The sequence below is a fragment of the Takifugu rubripes genome, chromosome 11 (assembly GCF_901000725.2).
Source record: "Takifugu rubripes chromosome 11, fTakRub1.2, whole genome shotgun sequence".
Taxonomy (NCBI): domain Eukaryota; kingdom Metazoa; phylum Chordata; class Actinopteri; order Tetraodontiformes; family Tetraodontidae; genus Takifugu; species Takifugu rubripes.
Genome location: NC_042295.1, coordinates 13665213 through 13688604, shown reverse-complemented (window position 1 = coordinate 13688604; position 23392 = coordinate 13665213). Strand labels below are relative to the sequence as shown.

At 44.7% G+C, this 23392-nt stretch overlaps 2 protein-coding genes across 10 annotated transcripts in view; both read left to right on the top strand.

The window, feature by feature from the left end:
• The window catches only part of gbe1b (glucan (1,4-alpha-), branching enzyme 1b), a gene marked incomplete at its 5' end in the record, with an annotated part of 42309 nt that extends 30971 nt beyond the window's left edge, over positions 1-11338 (top strand). Inside the window, 3 exons of the mRNA XM_003968668.3 lie at positions 816-946; positions 4999-5116; positions 10298-11338. Of these exons, the coding sequence (XP_003968717.2) occupies positions 816-946; positions 4999-5116; positions 10298-10360 (312 nt within the window). The remainder of the gene's footprint in view (positions 1-815; positions 947-4998; positions 5117-10297) is intronic.
• A 155-nt stretch (positions 11339-11493) lies between these two features.
• Positions 11494-22444, top strand: LOC101070292 (high affinity cationic amino acid transporter 1-like). 9 transcript variants are annotated; one of them, XM_029843742.1, is made up of 14 exons: positions 11494-15248; positions 15496-15561; positions 15785-17402; positions 17767-18183; positions 18248-18406; positions 18488-18659; positions 18740-18873; positions 18948-19170; positions 19829-19965; positions 20138-20240; positions 20374-20570; positions 20646-20797; positions 21306-21414; positions 21497-22444. In XM_029843742.1, exons 3-14 carry the CDS (start codon positions 17309-17311, stop codon positions 21643-21645), a joined length of 2046 nt encoding a protein of 681 aa, XP_029699602.1. In that variant the 5' UTR covers positions 11494-15248; positions 15496-15561; positions 15785-17308; the 3' UTR covers positions 21646-22444. The 9 variants fall into 9 exon arrangements, with proteins under 9 accessions (XP_029699602.1, XP_029699599.1, XP_029699605.1 ...); XM_029843739.1 differs by lacking the exon at positions 19829-19965 and adding an exon at positions 19537-19676; XM_029843745.1 differs by lacking the exons at positions 15785-17402; positions 19829-19965 and adding an exon at positions 19537-19676.
• The last annotated feature ends 948 nt before the right edge of the window (positions 22445-23392 follow it).

Below are 23392 nucleotides of genomic sequence, written 5' to 3'. Positions count from 1 at the left end.
TCAGGGTGTCGGGGTCACAAAACGGAGCAAGTTTTGAAACTCTTAGTTTGGCTGTTTCACAGGAAATAGTTCCAAGTTGAAACAGTGCTGCAGGCGGTAAGAAAAACCGTCTCCGCTGTGAGATGTTGCCTCCACATCGGGCATGCATATGCTTCAAATATGAACATCCTTTTTTGGCATGTGGATTTCTGGCAAATAGAAAGAGATGTTGAATATAATAGCAAACGTGATTAGAAATCTGAATGCATTTGCTTTGCCCGGGCTCGTCAATGCGGATCACATCCAAAGGTGAATCGGTAGTTTGGGGCTTTTTTCCCCCCTCTAATGCTAAAGCAATTACAGCCAGTTGATGGAGCTTGTCTATACTCTAAATTTGCAGGCTTCTGATCTAGAAATTGACTTGTTGAGACTGTGGGCCGCCACTCACCGACTGGCTTCCTTGACCTTTGCCGTCTCCGCCAGTCCAGTCGCAGGAGTGTTTATCTTCTCATTCAGCCGTGAATATGCTGCCCTGAAATCGGCTTGGGGCGGGGGAGGAAGCTGCTAAAAATAGGGAGGTTGGGTGACATTGATTATCTCTGCTAATGACACGTTAACAGTAGCTCGCTCCGCATGTCTAAACCTGACAGCGTGCGCACGGAGCTAGCCGGGCCTGCTGCTTTTGTGTCGATGAGAGAACCTGAAACCTGCTGCAGCCTGTCTGAGGCTGCACATGTCGCCGCTGCAGTGCACTGTGGTCTATTTAAGGTCTGCAGATAAAGAGCATGACTATTCATGACGAACTGCGTGTGCTTCTCTTTCCTTTTGTCCTCTAGGCTTTTATCAGCGCCAAGCACGAAGAGGACAAGGTCATTGTGTTTGACCGGGCCAACGTGCTCTTCATCTTCAACTTCCACCCCACCAAGAGCTTCCAGGACTACAGGGTTGCTGTAGAAGCTCCAGGAAAGTATCCTTGAAGGTCTCATCTTGGATCTCGGCGCTTACAATAGTTGTTTTCAGGACACAGTAATTTCAATCTGTGATAAGTCCTGCAGACCCCTGAGCTGAGACCCCCCCCCCCGTGAATGTGCCTGTCACAGCAGTTGTTCTTGGCGTGTTACTTCCGAGCTCCGAGGTGCTGACTCCTCTTTACCTCAAGACTAAGATGAAATGTTTCGTCGCTTTCCGTGCAGCTACGTTTGGCAGTGCGGCGTCACTCTTTTGTTTCTTTTGTCTTTTTTTAACCTCGGCATAACTGACGTGCACGTGAAAAAGCTGCGCACGGCTGAAAATGAATCCACCGATGAAAGAAGAAAGAGGACGCAAAGACTTCGGAGCATCTTAACCGTGTCAGACCTGCTTAAACACATCGTGATATGCAAAGGCTCAAACATTTCAATGGCAATGATTTCCACGGGCCGAGACTTGTGACGCAACTCAAGCCGGCGGAGTTGGGAGAGTTACGAGTGGTGTTGTGAAGCTATTAGAGAAACAATAGCAGAGCCCAGTGATTCAGAGAGAGCTCCCTTTAGCAGCATTGGCTGCCTGTTTTCCCAGTGAGCTGCGCAGAGATATTTAATGAGTCCCACAGTTGTAATTACAGCAAGCTTAATGATCAGGGATGTGGAAGGGGCAGAAAGCTGACAGATTTGTATTTATTAAAATGGGCATCATTCTCTCATGAAGCCAGCTGACATTAACGCTGACGGTTTGCTTGGAGGGAAGCTGTGGAACTTTTTTTTTTTTCTTCGTTTAATTATTATTTGTGACTTGGATCGCAATGCGAAATGCTACTGGAGAACGGTGACGATTCAATTGGAATAATCAGTAAACAGCCGCCGTTGCTCTTCTCTTCTTCCACATCGAGTGGATAAATGGCTGCGTCTTACGAGTTACACTTAAGCTATCTTATTTTTAATGAATTATTTATTTATTTTATTGCTTTGCGAGGGGACGTGGTAAATGTCTCATCAAGTGAAAATGGGCATTGCATTTTTGCCTGGTAATTGAATTATAAATTAATTATACATTGTTGCGGTAATGTTTGGTTTGCAAGTGCAATTACGGACTTCCTGATTAGCGTGGTATATTTTTGTGGATAAATAATTAAGAGTAGAATCAAAGTGATATTAAATATAACGAGCAAAATAGAAAAATAGCCAGGTTTAATAAACTAGAAATAAAACACATGGAAATAAGCCTCATGTCTTTATTATATGATAACTGAAAGCATTTGGGCGTGAAAATAATTGCCTCGATCCAGTGTCTGTAACATCGAATTTGAGGGCCTTATTTAGATGGAAGCACATGTTTTCCATCCCGGACTCCTTTTGATGTTTCAAGAGAGGCCTAAGACTTAATGTGAGTGGAGGGGAAAAATGCAAATACATGTGAGGGCGAAGCTCTCGCTGTTATTATACAGAGAGGCAGTAAACACATAAAGGCAAATGTGGTGCATGTGCGAGGAAGGTAAATGTGCCGCGTGTGTGAGGAGATGCAGATCTTCCGATGGGAATGTGTGCACAGGATCCAATTAGAGAGGAAGACAGATGAAAGTGCCACTCAGAGGCAGAGGAGGTAAACAAGACAGGCCCGAAGAATCCAAAAAGGCTTTTTCACTTTACTTATCTGTCATACACACTTTCCTGCTGTCTGAGGGTCAGAGGTCACACGCACGCACACGCACAGTGATCATCATGACCAGCTTTCTCTAGTGATTAAGCGTAATGAGCATGCTGTGCTCTTAATGTCAAGTAAGTAAAGAGGTCCAGTCTGGTGTGAGTAAATCATTTAAAGTTTTTAAAGATTGTTGGGTTGCTAAAATGAGCCAGGCCTGACTAGAAGGTGCCAGAATAAATGAACAAATATCACAAGATGAATATCTTAACATGCCCTTCACAGCTCTGTAAGAGTCTCTCTCTCTCTCTGTCTTTGTCTCTCGCTCTCTCTCTCCCTCCACTTCGGGTGGATGCCGCCTTCTTCTTGTGTTGGACTTGCGTTGGTCTGGCGTGATCTCGGGGGGGCTCCCATCCTCAAAGCTCTACCTGTTAGGACAGATCTGATTTACACTCAGTTGCCGTCAGTTCATCCTTCATTCAGACGCGTGGAATCATTCACCAGCGAGTGCTGTTACAACCCACAAACAAACAAGTGTTAAGAGACGCACTTAGCCACAGACAGCTAACACAGTGTTCATGGTATTATTTGTTTTAGAAAGCAAGTTGAAATATATGAAAATAGGCTTCCTCATCAATCCTGAGGTTTAATTAACCTGGCAGGCAGCTGAGCCCCTTATGGGGCATTTTGCCCAGTTTTGGCTGCAGGGCTGGTTATTATTCTAATAAATCACATGTTGTTTTTTTAATCCAGCTGAAACTAAAACGGGTTCCATCCAGTTTCACGCATTCTGCGCCAGACAGAAGTCCGAGTCACTTCGTCTGTGGAAAGGCGTGATGACAGTATTTAGATTGCCGTGTAAGGCGACGCCACGTTCTCCACACGCCCAATCCAGACGGCTATTACTCCCATAAAGGTCGAAGAAAACGACAAGCTGATGGAGGAACTGAGTGTAGCCTGGTGCACAATCACAGGCATGGCCAGATTGTTTTCAGGTCATCAATGGGTCTAATCACCAATCTTCACAGTTTCTTATTGCCTTTGACTTCATTGGGCAGAATTGATTGTGTTCTTAAATTGCCCCCCCTCCCTCGTTTTTTCCCACAGGCAGTATCGATTATAATACTTTACAGCTGAACCGTGAGTTGTGGTTGCGGCCGTTTGAAGCCATTAGCAAAGATGAGATCACTCAACCCTTCCAACTAGTCATTTGTGCTAGTTCTTACTTTCAGCGAAAGCTTAGGGGCACACAGGCCCCCGCAGGCAGATAACGGGAAATCGGTGCAAACTCCGAGCTCAAAATTGCAGAGTTCCGCATCCGACGACTTTAATGTTATGTTTTCGCATAAGCCAGCAAGGAAATCGCTTTGTAGAAAAGCGTGTATTTATTTATTTACCAAGCCGCCATTACAAAATGAGTTTGCCTCATCAATGGAACAGCAGAAAGGCCCTGTTAGAGGGGAGGAAGTGCAGAGGAGCAGAGACAATGCACGGAGCAGCACTTGTTTTTAATCATCGCTATCAAAGCAGACAAGCAAGCAGCTAAAGCGTAATTTTCCCAGCTGTGGGGCAGAGTGAGACACTGTTGGAGGATCACACTCAATCTCCGCAGTGTTGCCAGTGGGAAGATAAGGTGATTATTCAGCCAGCCAATTAGGAGCTGTTTGCATGTCTGTTCCTCTCTCCTGGTGGTTGTTATGACGCTGCTGCTGCATCCAGCTTCCTTCCCTGAGAGACACGAGTGAACGACATACAGCTCCGATATTTATGGCGGCCGTATTTACATTGTGAAGGAGCTCATTTAGGCCAGAGCGAAAGCGGGGAATTCACTTAAAAAGACGTGTGTAATCTTTAAATTCTCAGCGATGGAATTCGTTTTACCTTTACGTCATAGTTATTATCCAGTTTTTTTGGGTTTTTTAAAATATATATAGTCCATAATTCACCTAATCGGTCCAGCTTCACAACAGCAAATCATCGATTTCCATACTTCATGTTATATTTTCAGGAAGATTTCATGAGATTCTTCATCCTTGCGGTCCGTTTGAACAGCCGTTGTATTTGTCTGTCTTTTAGTTAATTTAGGCGGTGAATAGGCTGGTTAGTTGAGCCATAATTAAATCACTCTTACATTCATGTTCACTTTAGGCAGGATCCCCTTAGTCTGGTCGGACTCCACACTGTCACTTTGAAGCTCTCTGAAGGTGAGCTGAATTTTGATGGATGCGAGGATTTCAATGAATATAAACCAGCTCCGGCTAAACCGTGTCTGCATACAAAAAGCATCAGTGATAACGCCCCCCCCCACCCCCCCTTCCTTGTGCTTCTCATGTCTTATATCTCATAATCTACTTTCCCACCGTTTTTGAGGTTTTTTTGTACCCTAACTTCAATTTTGATCAGATACAAAATCAAGCTGGATTCAGATGATGCTCGGTATGGGGGTCACGGGCGGCTGGACCACAATACGGAGTTCTTCACGGAACCCAAAGCTTTCAACGGGCGCCCAAACTCCGTGCAGGTAAATATGTCCTTCTTTTCTGCTGCATCCCAAACGTGAAGTGCTCTTCATTTTCAGGTGCCGTATATTTATTGTCAAGTCTGTTCTCGTGCGCCCATTCTCCTTCCCCGTCCTCCTCCACTTTACCTCCAGCTTCCAGCCCGATTACACATTCACACCGACAAAGTCACTGAATTAAATAATCTCAAAAATGTCATCATGCATATTAAATGATGTTTGAGTGTCGACAGGCGAAATTGTCCCGCTGTGCGGCGCCGAGGAGCCGCTCGTGGCTGGGAAAAAAACATCCAACGCGCACGTGGGTGGTGATGAGATGGATCCAGAAATGTTTTGGGAGATGGAAAAAAAAAAAGAAGAAGGTTTAAAAGTTTGGATGAAATATTTCTCTGTTGTGTCCAAATTTGCCTGCAGTCATATGAACTCGTGCACAATCTGCTGCTGTTTCCGTGAACAGATCACGGCTGCAGAACTGCAAACATTTCTTTTTAATACAATGAGCTCGATGAACATGATGTAGTTGTGATCCGCCGCGTCTATACTGGCCTAAACATCACAGAAAGAGGCTTGAAAGGGATTTAAGTGTTAATTTAAATGGGATTGTGCCTCTTTGGGCAGAAAGCAGCTCTCCCCTTGGTTTGGACCCCAGATTAAGCATTGCTTTCTAATTAATTATCATGCTCATGAATATAATTAGCTTTTAATCACCATTCAGCAAAGGCATTCTGTCCGTCTTCTTGGGCTTCGCTGCCTTTCTTCACTATATTTGATTTTGTTGAAGGTCTAACTTTTTAAATATACATGATCTGTTTTCCTTTGCTCTGCCAAGGCTCACACTTATCCTGCAGTTATTTAAACGTACATCTTTCTTTAAAAAAAAAAAACATCTGGGGAAACAACGTGCATTATTCATGCTCTTATCGCTTGCCTTTTCATGTGAACGCCACACAAACTCATAATGGGGGAATATACCTGACAGAGTGGGCCGCCGGGCCTCGATTATGGAGGCTGCTTTGGGCTAATGACTTGAACTGGGATGGTCCTTGAAATAAAGAAATACCGAACTGCATTTTAAAAGGTGCTCCAGGAGCCCCCCCCCCCACCCTTGGGTATGAAAGAAAATAAGATCTTTACAAACAATATCAGGAAAGACTTGATGAGAATCGACGATGATTCCCCGAACGGTCCAGCTTCAGCTTTAACACCAGTAAATCTTTTTCGCTGCCAACTTCTTTTTCAGCAATGTAGTTCTCCAGTCAATACAATGGCATCAGTGGATGAGCTGGTTTTTCACCTTCAGGAGCATGTGCCTGTTTTAGGAGATAGACGGCGTGCATTTATGGAGCAAAGTGATGTCTGGCAAAAGCTCCAACTGATATTTGGAGCATCAACCTCATCATTTTTTCTTTTTTTTCCCCCACCTCGGTTAAAAAGCGCCTTCCTCTTCCCTCCAGAGAGTGCGCTTCCATCATATTAGCCTGGGATTTCATCACTTAATGACTCAAATTCCACATTCTCTTAAATCTTTTCAAACTCTTATTAATTCAAACGCCGCCGCTTCGCCAACACCCTCCTAGCCAAAATATGAAGTTTAGTTAACAAGTCATCTGCTAATGTTGGCACCATCACGGATTAATGGGGAATGAAAGGGGGTGAGAGGAATTGAGCTGACAGCGAAGGGGGTGGGGTGGGGGGGTGCTCCCTTCTGTTCAGGCCCCATCTTCCTTTTTATCGTAGTGATTGCGCAGTGGCAGAAAAGTGCACCCCCTCCCCGCCTGTCCCTTTTGTGTGAGGAGGTGAAGGATGGCCCAGAAATATTTACCCTACACAAAAGCACAACGGCCGATGGGAGATGAGTCCTGGCGAGACGGTGGCGAGGAAAAACAAGGAAAACTTAAATATTCATTTGAGTCAACAACTGTTGACATTCTGCATGAAACTCCTCCTGTTTATTGGGTTCATCAGTTCACCAGCTTCCTTATTACTGGGCAATAATAAGCTCTCATATCCACCGTGAGTGAATCACATCAAGACTGAGAATGCACCTAATTAGATAAAGCCAATAGAGTCTTGAGTATCTCTTGGCAGCATTTGCAGATTTGATTGATCTTGTTTTGCTTCATGACATGACAACCAACATTTGCAGATCCTTTTCTCTGCAAAATCAAATAAGCGACAGGTGAGACTGTCAGAAAAGACCCGTGGAAAAGTTTGAAGTTTCTGACTTTGCAGTTCATGCAGTGTGCTTTACACGCCCTTTTAAACCCGCTTCCATTGCATTAGATTCTGCCGTAACTTTCTTTTCTGAGAAGTTTAAAAACTAATCTGTTACCAAAGACGACATGAGCCCGAGATAAATGAGCTGTGTGAGTGTCCCGATGTATTACAGAAAGTGAAAGATGTTTTTATTCCAATAAAATATGTGGCAGGCTTGAATTTGAGCCCGCAAATTTGCATTCCAAATGGGGCATTTCATGAGATCCATGCAAAGCATTAAAGCATGACACAACTATAGTTTAGTCGCTTTGCAAAGACACAAAGATAACCTACAATTTCTGAAAGAGAAACTATTTGCACACTTGAGTTTGAGTGCTGTGGTGTCAGAAACATAATGGAAAGAACAAGTGACACTAATTAGCAGCTTCAGAAGCCGCGTGCTAAGGCAGCCTGTGGCATCAAAGTGCCTCGTTTGACAGTTTGTCCTAAACATAGTAGGAAGGCAAAGTTGGCAGGAAGTAGGTAGATGAACCAGATGCACATTTTAATCAGAATGGTTGATACAAAGTCCTGTTGTTGGACTCAAAAATCAGCACATTTCATTTTTCTAAAGGTATTCTAGGGTTTTCCTGGCTCTGAATAAGACTTCGGGGTTTTTGGGGTTTTTTGGGGTTTTTTGGGGAAAGCTGGACTAATTCCCATAATCCTCTGCACAGCAGCGTCTTATCACAGCAGACTAACCGGTGACATCATCTCCAGTGTCCAAGGACAGTATCAGTATTTTGGCCACTGCATGTGCCCGATTCTTTATTATTTGTATTCATTATTACAGTACATGACACTTAACACGCCACATCCAAATGACAAAACTCTTGTTTTAAATTTAGGTCAAAGGTTTGTTCATGTCTTATTCAGCTGTAAAGTTTGTACTTGATTTACTTTGCCAATTACAGATGCACTTAAAGTTCAAAAAAACACACACACAATAAGATTTAAATATTTAATGCCGTCTGACTGTGCCTTTCCTCCTTTCGCCGAGTGAAATATGTTTGAAATTGGCACTTTTACTCTGGCGGTGCTTCAGAGTTAAGCTAATCATAATTAAAATCAGCACTTGAGGGAAATTTACCTGCCCGGTTTATTTTGTCTTTATACCCAGTCTGGTAGAGTCTAACCTGCGTGTGCTGAAGAGCTTAAAAGGAGATGATCCTTGTGAAGTGAGTAATGGAGCCGAAGGGACACGTATAGACTTTAAGTGCACGGATAGTCGGGATTTGCCCTCGCCGCTCGTTCGGGTCAGGAGACAGAAATCTGGTGGATGATGTATTCCTGTGAAGCAGCTCATGAATTCTTCATCAGCGCATTTGAGCACTGATCAGATGGAGAATTAGCCTGAAGGCTGAATGGGAGAGAGTAGAAAATCCAAACTACTCACTGGAGAGTGAGGGTAATACAAGACCATTCTTAAGACAAAAAAGTTTTCTATAAAAAAAAAACAAAGGAGTTAAGGCAGCCTGGCCCTAACTTCTACTTTTGTCCTGGTTAAAAAGATTCTAATGATAAAAATTAAAACAATTGCTGCCGCCGCCACCGCCTCTGACACCTTTGCCACCGACTCTGCGTCTCTACAGTACTGGTCCCAAAAGCGGGCTGTGTTCTAGGGACACGGATGCGACCGAGACGGTGGAGGCCGCGGTTTAAAGCATCTCCCAAACCAAAGGGGGTGGCTTGTTGAGGCTGCACAACGCTGCTGCACACAATTGTGTGCTCCTTTATTTAGAATCATTAGCTTTCGCTGTCACTTTGCTGGAAATAAAAGGTTGTTCCAGGCTGGATGCAGTCGCAGCTTCTCTCTAAACGGGCGCCGTGGTGTTTTTTTCCCGACGTCTCCTCTCCTCTCCTCTCTGCTACGCTGCTGCATGGAAGCTCTCCCACTGTGACTGTTTAATTAGTCACCAATGTCGGTGTCTGTGTTATATCACCGGGCTGCTGGACTCCCTCGGCGACAAACTGTTGCCAAAGAAACCCAGCCGCTGTGAGCTGAGATGCACTGATGCTATGGGGGAGCTTAAAGAGTTCAGGGGTGATTGAATTGTTTACAGCTCCGTTCTCTCTTTCACTTTTCTACTGGGGCATCATTTATGTCAGCTTGGCTTTTCCTTGGGCCTAATCTTGAAATGACTAATGGGGCGCACGGTGGCTCCTTGCCCCTAAACGACACTGTGAATATCAAAAGGATTGATTAAAGACTTTATTAGCTGCAGAATTAGAAATGATGTTTTCTTTATTCTGAATATATGGAAAAGCTGTGCTGTTCTTTTCCCCACACCTTCACAGCTGATGTGACACTAGTATATAAAGCTGATGAAACACAGCTAGCGGATTAGTTAGGGGGTTTAGAATTGAAAGTCAAGTGTTTATGATAGCCATATCCATATATTTCCTTGAATTTGCAGGCTTTAATTGGATGTAATCTTAAATTAGGGTATTCACTTCAGAGGGTTTCGCCGGGCTGCGCTGGGATTATATCCTCCATAGTCAGAAATGGAAAAAATACAGCATCTGTCCCCCAACCGGAAGCATTTGCTCTCTGCAGTGGCACCAAGAGGTCTTTAAATGCATCTGCACCGCTGGCTTTACTGGAAACCTGAGCGGCCTCCTCCCCTTCCCTCCCGGCTCTGGTGCTGAATACGGACTTTCCTGCCCGGATCTGAATATTCCTGGAGGTGCAGCTCTCGCCGGCGTCCTCCGGCATCCACGTCTGTCCCTTCCCTCTCCTCTTTATTTCGTCGCGCTGACATTGATCGTGGAAAGCAATCCAAGCCAAGTCACTCTCAAAAGAGTTCTCCCGAAGCAGAAAGCTGATGAAGTCGAGCACTGTGATTTCTTTAGCGTCATTAATCTCCAATTGTCATCTAATTTTTCTCTCTACTCTCTTCCCCCCCGTTGTCTTTCTTTGTCTCTCAGGTCTACATCCCCTGCAGAACAGCCATTGTCCTGGCCAACGAGGAGATAGATTACTGTTATTAGAGGGTGATTGTCCCCAGAGAGAGCAGCGCTGAGAACGGATACCAACCTCAGACCGACTGTTACTCACCTTCATCTTTAAGTGTCAACCTTGCTCGCCACCCAACCCCACTTTTTGTTTTTGAGGTTTTTCTTTTTTCCCTCCTCCTAAATGGGAAAACGTCCTTTTGAGCTTTCAAATACCATCTGTAACCATTTACTCCAGATTGCACCATTTGGGAAGTGTCCAGCCTCACTCGCAGCTTGATGCTTCAACTTACAGCCCCGCTGATTTCACCCAAATCTGTCCGGCAGCCGCGTGACGGCGGCAGAATTGTGTGTCAAAAATATTTAATTGGTGCCGTGCGGCCATTGCAACATCAAGAGAGCACAGGGGAGAGGCAGGCGATCATCAAATGGTCCGAATGTTTGAAACGGCTCAACATTTGGTACCCAAATAGACATAATGTTGAAGTGTATCTCCAGTGTTAGACAGCCAGGGAGGCCTTTATGCACTACTGACTCATCTTCTTTAATTTTGCACTGTGAGACATAACCAATACAAACATGCTGTGATTTTTGCACACAGCAATAAAGCTGTATTTTGAATCACGCGTTTAATGGCTGTGTTAAACCGTTGTGTATTGTTGTTTCAATTGTTGCAGCTACTGGGAGCATTTCCGTGGTTATTCATGGCCATTTATTAACTCGGTAATCTACAATTAGTGATTAAAAAAAAAATCACCTAATTTACATTCACGCTGGGTTACATAATGCTAATTTCGCCCGCTGTTTTGTTTTGTCTGTAATCGCTTTAAAAGTATCCATATTTTTCCACCACGGTACTTTGCCAGTTGCACCGTTTGGCTTCCACCTAACACTGATTTATGGGCATTGTCGTAAGGTTCCGTCATTCCTGCGGGAGTGTGTGTGAACATCACTGTCAGGTTCTGTGACTTCATCTCCGTTGGGCAAAACATCATTAAAATAAGCTTTCACGCACACGCCTCTTCACTTTTTCTCCGTGTGAGATGTTGTTGGTCTTCTTCATCCTTTTTCTGCGTGCATGGATCGGTTCCTCTCTAAAACGCGCCCCCCTATGATAATTTCCAGTCATTTCTGGGCGCAGCAGAAGCCAGTTCTTGTATCTCAGGTAAAACCAGAAGCCTTGATTTGCTCCTGGGATCTGCACCTACTGTAAAGCAGCCGTGCACGATTTCAGCCATTTAAAGGGCCTTTTAGAGCAGACGGCAGGGTTTGATCTGCGTCTCCCGCAAACATTAATATTCAGGACCATCTCTCTGTTTACTCCAAACTCTGGTGAACATACTGGGTTTGGTTTTTTTTTTGTGAAACACCAAAGGATTCAGAAATGCCTCCACCTCTCCACGCAGCACAGCGAGGATCACTCTGCATACATTTGGACCTGGAGTGTTTAATCATCCCTCATCCAAACCAGCGTCATTATCGTTTTATCACTGCCAACAATGGATCGTCCGCGTTTGTTCTCCAAAGTAAAGATGATGTCTGATACGCAGCTCTTTCTCTCCTTATTATTAATGATAATAAATCAGAGCTTGTCGGGCCCACAAGGAAACTGAAAAATGAAAATATGCCGTGTGACTGCTGATGCCGTCCTCTTATGGAAATGTAGTGTCTTTAGCATCCTGTCGAGCATATTATGATGATAAACTGCCTCGGAGTACTTGATGCAAAAAAGAATCTAAAAAAACCCCAAGCCTATCTTCTGGAGAGTTGGGTGTTGTCGGGCTGACTTTCATCATCCTGTAAAGTTGTGAGCAGTTTTGGTTAAATATTACATTCATGCTGTAGCCTCGGATGCGTCTGTAAAATTCATGAGAGGCTGATATGAATATTAATGCAAATATTTGGTGGCTCTGATGAGAAACAACAAGTGAGAGGTTATTTCAAGAATAATTATGCCCCCAGTTTTCCTCCTTCTTGGAGGACACCAATGTCTTTTTTTTTTTTAAATGAAATTTGAGGTTTTCTATTTTGAGAGTCGCACACGCAGAAACAACAAAAAAGCTCCAAAATATAGTAAATCATGAGCCAAGTCACGAAAGACTTTTATTCAATATTAAGGTATAATATGATAGTAATAAAAAAGTCATACACGGTTAAATTTTAATGACCATGTAGAAAAAGGCTCCGCATATTCATGGAGAAACTGTGTCGAGGCAGTGTAAATCCAATATGACCCACCTCAGTGGTTTCTTCATCATGATGTAAGAGGGATGAAAGCTGTCTCCTCAGAGCGCTGCTTCCTTTTCACCCCATGCGTCTCGTGGGCTGCAAGTGGAAAACGAAGGCTCCTCGCCGCTGCGGCCCCATTAGCATTGGCCAGGTCACAGTCGACGCTGGCTGTCGTGCAAAGGTGCTGATTCAATTGTTTGCTAATGTCTGAGCATAGTTCCTGTGGTGTTTCAATCTCGATGTAATGAAGACAAATCCCTCCTCCCCCCCCGATAGCCAGTGGTTATTTAATAATATTCATGCGCAGCCACATAGGATGGCTGCTGACTCATAATGTAGTCAGGGCCGGACGCTTGGTAGAGTGGACAAAAGAGCAGGAACCACGCGCAGCATAATGCAACACACTGCAAAATGTGGCCTCAGGAGTTCGCCGGGCTGAACCGACGCCGTTCTGAGGCGCATCCATGCATGTTAGAAAACGGTTGCCTCACGTTCTGAATGTTACAGGTGTTTATGTTGATGATTGCAACCCCAGTGTGAGACGATTGCACTGCTAACCCCGTGGCATTCAATCCGTGTTGGAACAGTTTGTCTTTTTGTGCTTCTGCAAAGCTGAAAGTGCCTCGAGGGAAGATCCTTTTGAAGACAGGTGTTGAAGTCAGAACACGGGGCACGGCATGCACAAAGAGAATATGTGCAGAGTCTGACCCACGAGACTTCACAAGTCAGGATGGGACTGCTGCAGTCAGTCTTCTGGAGCTCTAATCCAAAATGCATGCAACAGTGCTCTTCTGAGAATTCTGCAGAGTTGCCTGCTTACATCACGTTGTTTTTCCTGAAACGAAGATGGTAATCGGGTTCCAGAGCGAAAAGCCAGGTCATGTGGTGGTTTATTACAACACTTTTTTCATGACTTACAACGCACAGATGTAGAAAACACGAACGGTTCTGGTAGCTTGAAACCGAATCAGAACTGGTGCTTATCCGGTGCTTTGTGAAAATGATTAGATTCTACGGGATGTTGCTAATATGCTGTAACCCTTAGCAACCCCGCAGCATGCTGATGGCAGCACTACCTACAGAAAATGGGTTTAGTCCGGCTGTCAAGTGCAATAAGAGCCAAGGTTATTCCTCCGTTACACATTTCCCATCAGCAGAGGCTGCAGCCAGCGAGCACAGAAACCAGAGTTGGAGGATCTTTAATATGTGAGAGCTGTTTGGGGGACTTTTTAGCACTTAAAGTGGTGGGAATATATCAGTCTGATCCTTTACAAAACTTTTTTCCCCCCTGTAAATGCTGAAATATGTCTAATGAAGGATCAGGGAAGAAAATACTCCTGAATGCTGAGAAAAGGCCCGACCATGAGCAGGCGATTGCCCATATGCAGCTGGGACCCCCGCAAGGTAAATAACGGGCAAAAAGACTATATGGATCCCAGTAACACTAGTAATTCTGTCAGAGGAAGTGTGGGCGCCTTAGTATTCGTATTGGATTCCTGTTGATGGGATGATCGTGAGTAACGTGTGGATTTTAATTTCCTAACTTGGCACACAGCTGATCCCCCCCCCCCCCCCACACACACACACACACACACCCCTGATTTAACTGGTTTGAACTCCCATTGCTTTTGTGAAGCCCTTGTGAGACAGTCAAAGCTCAATTGTTGTGCCAGCTTTTTGTCATTGTGCAGAATACGTGCAACGGGGACATGAAACGACCCCCATTCTCTTTTGTAAGTGATCATGTAATACCGTCTCCTGGTATCTTTAGTCTATTCGGTGCCCATTTGTGCTTGAATGAAATTTGTCTGAGCCCCTGAGAACAAGAACAAGATCATCTGCTCTTATTTGTAGCGAATCTTCTATATCTTATTCATGAAGGACCATGAGAAGTGATTCACAACTTGTGTCTAAAAGCAAAAAACTCCAGCTCGATTGGTTCCAACCATCCTTCTCCCTTCTGAGTCCCACAGGAGATGCATACTTCCTTTTATCAAGGATCCATAATTGGACCCCAGGGTGATCAATCCTTAGTCATAACTATAAGAGAATGCTGTACACACTACACTACATAATGACCTGGTGTGCTCTTGTTAATGCGTGGTTAAAGCAAAAATCTGAAAAACAAAAAAATTTAAACACTCCTGCAGCAACATGTCCCCTAGTTTCCTTTGTATCTTCATGGTTATATGAGTCATTCTTGTGTAATATTGTGTCTGGATGTTATATTTTGTCATTTATTAGCACAATTTTTGGAAAGTGTACATTCTAAATAATAATGTTATTACTACCCATGTGTGAGTATATCTACTTTGCAGCACGATCCATGGTCTTCTTGAATTGATTTGATATCTTCATGTAGCTAAATGCAGAGACATAAATATTTATGATTAAAAATAAAAAAAAAAAAACTACAAAAAAAACATTTGATCTTTTCAAATCCACCTGAGGTCCGCTGACAGATCATCAGGCTGGTAAAACGAGAAGATTGTATTACTTTACAACACTGACATCTAGCGGCAGCATTTGGTAAATACAGCATCCATGGAAGGGGCGTGGTAATCGCAGTGTGGGCGTGGAGGTCGCCAAATATTCGCGGTTTATTAACAAACCATCTGTCAGAAGTTTAAGCTGACTATTCACTGATTCCGATTAAGCTTGACTGAAATAAACAGCTGAATGGTGTCTCCATAAAGTAGGTAAACGATTTTTTTTTTTTTTTTTTAAAAAGGAAGAGCTTGGTGGGAGCGATACGTGTGTCATTCATGGGCTGAGGATCAAATCAACCCTCTGGCTGATGCAATCAGTCATTAGGTTTTCCCCTTCTTCTTTTTCTTTCCTTTTTAAATTAGATTTTGAGTCTAATCAGATGAAATGTGTCTGTGACTACAGATAGATATGTGTTTTTGTTCCTAAATACTTGCGTGTATTCTTAAAAACAGGGATAAATGTTAAGGAACGGAGGCGCTTGAAGTTATTGCAGCTGTGGAGGTGTTTTCTATGTACAGGTAATCCTTCGCAATTTTCATTTTTTTCCTTATCATTGGCTAGTTGTTGCATTTTAAAATGCGTGTTTCGTAGATAAAATTAGTTTGATGTTGATGGAACTAACGATGGAACAATAGATTAGTTAATGAAGGAGAAGAAGAAGGCTAATAAATAACTGATGACGCCTGATGAGGGTTTAAGGCTTCCTCTCCACCTTAACAATGAAAGCTTCATTCTTCACAGGAACATCCAGTGGTAAACTGGTATCATTACCCCCCGGGTTATCCAAGTATGCAGGTTCATGCCAGGTGGGACACCAGCTGAGGGGCTTTATGGGGACAACTGTCATGTTCACCTTGACTGAAACCTTTTCTCAACGTATAAAGATCAGAGAGATTGTGGTGGTAATTCTGCACTTGGTGTCACACATGCAATAAAACCCATGTTCAGGGTCCCGGATCTAAAATGTGACGTGCTGTAACTGTGACTTCGGAACTCCTAGGGACTGTAACATTGTTTGCTGCACCACTGATATATAAAACAGTGTACAAACATGCCTCGCCGAATTTTAGCAGTTAATAGTCAAACATTAAACTAGGTTTTCTGCACAACGATTCCTGAAACCTGAGAATGCTGGGGAAAAAAGAAACAATTCCGTTTTTGACCAGTAGGTGGAGTACAAGTAAGTGGCTGCCCTCTGTTGATTTCCGGTTACAAGGTCAGCATGGTCCTTCAAGGTCTTCATCCCACTGACAGGACTGTTTGTTTTGCCCGTGAGCTGCGTATAATATGATCATCTTCACGTGACACTTTGTCCCATCCCCGCAGCAATGCGAGTTAGGCAGGTTCACACAGGGGCACATTTGTCCCTGAACTTCCCTTCTGCTGTTTAATTTATCAGAGGTCTGTGTATGATAGTCTTGGATAAACAAGTGGTTCTGCAGGCATCTCCTCTTTTGCTCTGGAACATTTCCAATTATTCAGTTTCATGCAGATGTAGTGTACAAGTCTACAAGTTTTAGTTTTATGCGAATCCTTGTGAGAGCCCGGTCTCGTCTGTACCTGTAAACAATGTCACAGCTGATGTCACGTGAAGGAGCGAATGTACATCAGGCCAGATAGTAAAGAGCATGTGACACCCCTGCTCCAAATACAAGCACATGTCCCTTTTGTGTCACCAGCAGGTGTCAAGGCCGAGGATTGGCTGAGAAGAGGGCTGGGTCCTGTCCTGCCCACGCTCCCTCTTTTTTTAGCGCCATCGCTGCTTGTCGCTTCTGTTGCAAGTTGCCAACACCTGGCCGTTCTCACCCTTTTGCCCGGCCTGCAATGTGACAAACGCCCCGTGTTGCACAACATTTGCCTGAAAAAATATCGTTCAACGTCTCCTCTTTCCTTCACCTTTTGTTTGATTTAATAAGAACATGAACGCTGTTGGGTCGTTTCTTACTTCTTAACTCTTTACAGGGTTTTTGGCATCTGAATGCAGATGGTTGTGTCTTTGTGGACATCTATGTGGACCCACTTTTGTGTTTATATGAGTTCTTACACTCACACCGTGATCGGATATGACAGACTTCCTCATCTAAGTTTAATTGCTAAATAGTTATTACATCCTTAGGCAATGATCCTAAAAAGGGTCGTGTTTTGCCCGGCGCCAGGGCAGGTGTCACTGTTCTATTTGTGAGCTGAGTTCTGAATGGTTTATGTGCCGAGAGGCGTTGTTGTCACGTGCGTAAACAGCACTTGTAAAGACCTCTCTATGTTCGTATGAACCAGTCTGGAAACTGTTCCAGAGACACCACAGCAGCGGGGAAAGTGGGTTTTAAACCAGAAAAGAGAGACAGAAGCCTCTGGTGTCCAAGTGAGTAGTCTGTCAGAGGATTTCAACTTTTGTACAATTCCTTGCTGTGGTCTCAATTTTGAGTTTGATGATTGTTGTTGAGGTTTTTTTGTGGTCTTTTGTGGCTTTTTTTGGTGAACATCTGCTTTCAGGAACACTAACGAGGCTTCTGCCACAATATAAGATATTCACAATAAATGACAAGTATTTGGGGAGAAATAAAAGCACAAGTTATTTTTAATTTGCCATTTATGTACTTTTGTTTGTGGCATTGACAAGAGAACAAATGTCCTCTGTGTGATCGGGACTGGTTGATGAAATTTAAAAAAACTTCACAAAATGAGAAAAGAGAATTGTGTGTAAATGTTCTCTTTCGTGTCCGCAGGGTTCTTAGCTGTCGTGTTTCTCCTGTCGGGAGCTAAGATGCGGATCAAAATGCTGGCGACACTTAAGGACATTGGGTCGCGGCTCCTGAGAGTGAAGGTTATGGACTGCAGCACAGAAGAGTCCCACTTCTCCCGATGCCTTAACACGTTCGATCTGGTCGCTCTGGGCGTCGGCAGCACGTTGGGCGCCGGCGTGTACGTGCTGGCCGGAGCCGTGGCCAGGGACACGTCTGGACCCGCCATTGTCCTCTCTTTCTTCATCGCCGCCCTGGCCTCGGTCCTGGCGGGTCTGTGCTACGCTGAATTTGGGGCCCGGGTTCCCAAAACGGGCTCAGCTTACCTCTACACCTACGTGACCGTGGGAGAACTGTGGGCCTTCATCACTGGCTGGAACCTCATCCTCTCTTACGTCATTGGTAAGCTTATGTCAAGTGATGATATTGACTGTTTGGTCGGCACAAAACGGCTGCCTTTGCTCAGGCACGGCGAGCGTGGCCCGGGCGTGGAGCGCCACATTTGACAAGATGATCGGCAAATACATCGAGGAATTCTGCAGGCAACACATGACGATGGACGCTCCCGGAGTCCTGGCGGAGTATCCAGACATATTTGCCGTCTTCATCATAATAATCCTAACAGGTGAGACTCGATACAGAGTTCTGCTTTGAGCTTTCAGGAAACTGCTGGATGTTCCGATCACGATTAGCCTGTTTCCCTCAGGCCTGCTTGCGTTTGGGGTGAAGGAGTCAGCCTGGGTCAATAAAGTCTTCACCAGTGTCAACGTGGTCGTGCTCGTGTTTGTCATCATCTCTGGCTTCGTCAAAGGAAACCTGAAAAACTGGAGTTTGAACCCTGAGGAAATCTTTAATAGCACCAGCAACTCCAGTCTGAAGTGGGTTACAGGAAGCGTGCGGCCGAAATCCGTTGCGTGACGTTTTCCACTGAGCGTCCTTTCCTCCTCGCTGTCTCCAGTCTGTCCAGTCCTGCATTGTCGGAGGACGTCCTCGGGGCGGGTGGCTTCATGCCTTTCGGCTGGTCTGGGGTCCTTTCTGGTGCCGCCACCTGTTTTTATGCCTTCATAGGCTTTGACTGCATTGCCACCACAGGTGAGATGGGCGATGCCTGAACATTTAGCAACAGTCCGGTGCAACTGACACCTCCTGCCATGTTTCCTCTCCAGGGGAAGAAGTGAAGAATCCCCAGCGAGCCATTCCCGTGGGCATCGTGGCCTCGCTCCTTATTTGTTTCGTGGCCTACTTTGGCGTGTCCGCTGCACTCACTGTCATGATGCCGTATTACCTACTGGACAAGAACAGTCCTCTGCCGGTGGCCTTTAAATACGTGGGCTGGGATGGCGCCACTTACGCTGTGGCCATTGGCTCTTTATGTGCCTTGTCAACCAGGTAAAGGTTCCTCCTGCTGCCACATGAGAAGTCATTGCGCCTCTGTAGAGCCTCTGTATGCTGTAGAGTGAATGATTTTCCTAATCTATCGTATAATTGTACTTATTCAGAACCGCTGAATGAAAAAATCCGTCTCCCCGTTGCTTCCGCAGAGACATTTCCTGAGTGGAACTTGTTAACGTTCACACTAATACGCTCAGAGACTCCCAGCGGTTTATTTGCACAGTGTTTATTTTATTTGCATGTTGTGCTTTAATGTATTTGAACTGGAAGTCAGACTAGTTTAATCTTTCTCCCCCCGCCCTCTCGCTTTTATAACATTTGGCATTCATTTGCACAGCGTATTTTCCTTTTTCTCCACACTAGTTTGCTAGTGGGCATGCTCCCAATGCCCAGAGTGATGTGGGCAATGGCAAAGGATGGTCTGCTCTTCAAAAGTTTGGCTAATATCAGCCCAAGAACCAAAACCCCTGTCGCAGCTACACTAATATCAGGTGCTTGGGCAGGTGAGCTCCTGACTTACACCTACTAACTGGTGGGGGTCCTTATGTTCTATGTTTTTATAGACTAATCTGAATTTGAGGCCTTGTGTGAAACCAGACCACATCTTCCGTCTTCTTACTTATAAATGTCTTCCTCCTTCCTTCATCCTGCCAAGTCTCCTTGGCTCCATGTTTCCCCTTCCACGCATTATCTTTGCTATGGCTCGAGATGGTCTGCTCTACTCCTTTCTGGCTCGTGTCAGTGAGAGGAAGACACCCATCCTCTCCACCATGGTGGCAGGGCTTCTGTCAGGTACATCGCACTAGCATGATGCTAAAATGTGGTGCCTCTTGTTGTGAAGGAACCTTTCCATAATTAGCTTTCAATCATTAAGAAATTGAGCTCTACCGAATTCTTTTAAACTGACTGATGTAATAACATTATCCTGAACACATTGCAAACTGAGCTCTTGCGTCTTCTGCAGCGGTGATGGCGTTCCTGTTTGACTTGAAGGATCTGGTTGACCTCATGTCCATCGGCACATTGCTGGCATACTCTCTGGTGGCTGCCTGTGTTCTGATCCTCAGGTACCCTCCACCTGTCTGGGTCGGTCCCGACCTTAACACTCAATACACTGTTGGTAATAATGGAGAAACATCCATGATGGTCCTCATAATAAATGTGTGTGATCCGTATCTGATCTGAATTTGCTCTCTGAAGGTACCGACCGGAACATCCCACCTCTGCCTACGAGATGGCCAACACTCAGGAGGAGCTTGGAACGACTGATTCTTACAAAGAGGATATTTTGCCTCCACCAGAGGACCGCTTCACCCTCAGAAATCTGTTTGTGCCTTCATGCACGGAACCGTCTCCTCAGTCTGGGTCTGTTGTCAGCGTGTGCACCTGTGTGCTCGGTGAGGAGTCCGTGCGGCTCAGGTGACCGTGGCTGCTGGATGATGTCGAATGTCTGATCCCATCTCTGCCTCCAGGTGTTTTGGTGTTTGTCTTCAGCGTGGTGGCTGTCCACGGAGGGTTCCAAACCTGGTCGCTGTCCGTCCTCGGCGTTATCCTGGCACTTAGTCTGATGCTCACCTTCGTTGTGTGGAGGCAGCCGCAGAGCAGTGCCAAGCTCGTCTTCAAGGTGGACCGCCGTCTTTCACACTGTCCTTCTCTGTGCTTTATCATTGTCTTCTTCCACCTGCTCACCCATGGACACACTGACGGGAAATGAGCACACACACCACACTCCCTCCCTGCAGGCCCAAGTGTGTGTGAGGGACTGTGTTGTACTGCTGGATGTGTGTGTGTGTGCGGGACTGCAGGGTGGGACTGCGGTGTATATGATACTGCTGAATGTGTGTGTGGGACCGCATAATGTGTGTTATACTGCTGGATGTGTGTGTGTGTGTGTGTGTGTGTGTGTGTGTGTGCGGGACTGTGTAGTGTGTGTGGGACTGCTGATGTGTGTGTGGGCCTGCATCGAGTGTTTGCAGAAAGAGAGCCAAAGCTCCAGAAATAGAAAGCTGTTCGCCAGAAAAGTGGCGGCCATTGTTGCTGTTCTGCTGCGTTGCCATGGATAAATGTGTGTATGTGCCTTGAGTGTAACTTTTTTACACTCTCTCTCTCCCTCATTCTCTCTCTCCTCACAGGTCCCATTACTTCCATTTCTCCCAGTTGCTAGTTTGTTCATCAACATCTATCTGATGATGCAGCTTGACAAAGGGACTTGGATGCGTTTTGCCATCTGGATGACTTTAGGTACAGTTTAACCACCACATCATGTCTCATCCTTCTGGAGTAATATTCATTAGTAGTAATCATTCATTAATTTCTGGCACAGGTTTCCTGATCTACTTCACATATGGCATTCGCAAAAGTGCAGAGGCTGTGGTGACCTCGACCCCCGCCTGCAAAATCAAGGGGCAGCCCATGATTGTAGAGAGGGAGGCCTTCTACCACAATACCACAGGAGATGATGAAGATTCCTGAGAAGAGGAGGTTCAGGCGTCAGTTCTGGCCATTCGAGTTAGCCTGAGATTACTTTCAAATAGCTGTAGCCTCCAGCCACGGCGTTGATGCTACACGTTAGAGAAGTATGGACACTGAGGTGCATCTGCTACATCCCAAACGTGCATTTATGGGCAACAACATTTATTATGTAGCCAAAGGGCTGCTATTGGTGTAAGAAATAGATAAAGTTTGAACTTTTGACCAGCCATTGGTACTGGAAATTAGCCAGTTTAACCTCCGGAGATGTTGACTATTAAAGGTCATCTTGGTTTTCCTCCAACACCTAATATTTTACTCTTTGATGGCATCTGATGTCCAATCACAGTTGTGACAAATAAGACAGACGCCGTTATTTAGAAAAGGCTCAGCTCCTCTGTCGAGAACCTGCCCTCCTGACCTGAAAGAGGCCTGTGTTGTTAAATAGTAAATGAAGAAAAACGTTATTAAATGTAAATATAGAAGGAAATGTTATTTGTTGTAAACTTTATGACAATGCTATTCAGCCAATTTCATCTCTTCTGTGGTCTGTCATTGTGGTGTTTGGGCTTTTTTCTTTGTTTTTTTAAGTGCTTTTTTTTAAATAAAAAAGGGCAATGGCAATTGATTTTATGAAAGAAACCCTTGCATGCTACATTAATAACATTTTAAAATTGTATGAAACTAAAAAAAATGAATGGTATCACTCAGCTCAGCTGCTTGATAGTGGGTAAATATCTATGCACTGTTGTACATTATCTGTATATTTTCTGTTGTAAATAAAGTCAAACACCTAAAGGTTTCTGCTGATTATTTATCATTAATATTTATTAAAGCTTTTTTTTCTCTGGAAACCCACAGTGGACATCTGACAGTAACCCTTTTTTCAAATATAGGTCAAAGGCCAAGGGATTATTACCACACAAAGGAGGTAACTGAAGAGGTCTTTAGCATAATTTTCCTATTTAACTAAGAGTCGGTCTGTGGTTTTCATTTATGTCTGTGGGCCTTTTATTGTCATATGGGCAGTCGTTATTTGCAGCGGGAGTTTTCGCCAGCAGGGGCCGCTGTCGCGCGCCTCGAACCTGGCGTTGGGCTGCTCTCCTCCCTGTTTTGCAGCGATGCTGCAGACGCTTTCTGACACCCTGAAACCTGGAGTACCCATCCTCCTCCTTTCCTTGGCCGCTTTCGCGCTCCTCTCCGGCAGATCCGCTGGATTCGAACGGTAAGATTCACCATTTCATTGCAGCCACGGTGGGTGGGCGTGTTTGCCTGAATTCGATTTATTAGCGACGCCGCTGGTTCTGCAGGCTCACCTGCAGATGGTCCTGTTGAAGGATTATGGATGCTGCGATTATGATGTCGCTGGGTAATCTAAATAAGCTGCAGGTACCCTCAATGGAAGAGAATAAAGACTGTAGTTGCTCATCTTTCAATGGTGGTTAGACTTTTATGCGGCAAAGAGACCTCTTGTCTCCCTGTTAGAAATCGTGTGCACACTAGATACAACCTAAAGGAACATTTAAAAATATCTAAGGTATTCTAGGTTCTTTGATGCACTTATCAATAAGCAGTGTTACATAATATTAAGCTATGGGAAATGCTGCTTTAAGTACCAGTAATACTGGTCATGGAGGCATTTTTGGATGCTTTTCTGTATGAACAAGTGTCTGTAGCTTATCCAATATTTGGTTCCATGTAGATTTTGCACTATAGTTAGCCCTCGCTTGATATTTTTTTAATCTTTGGT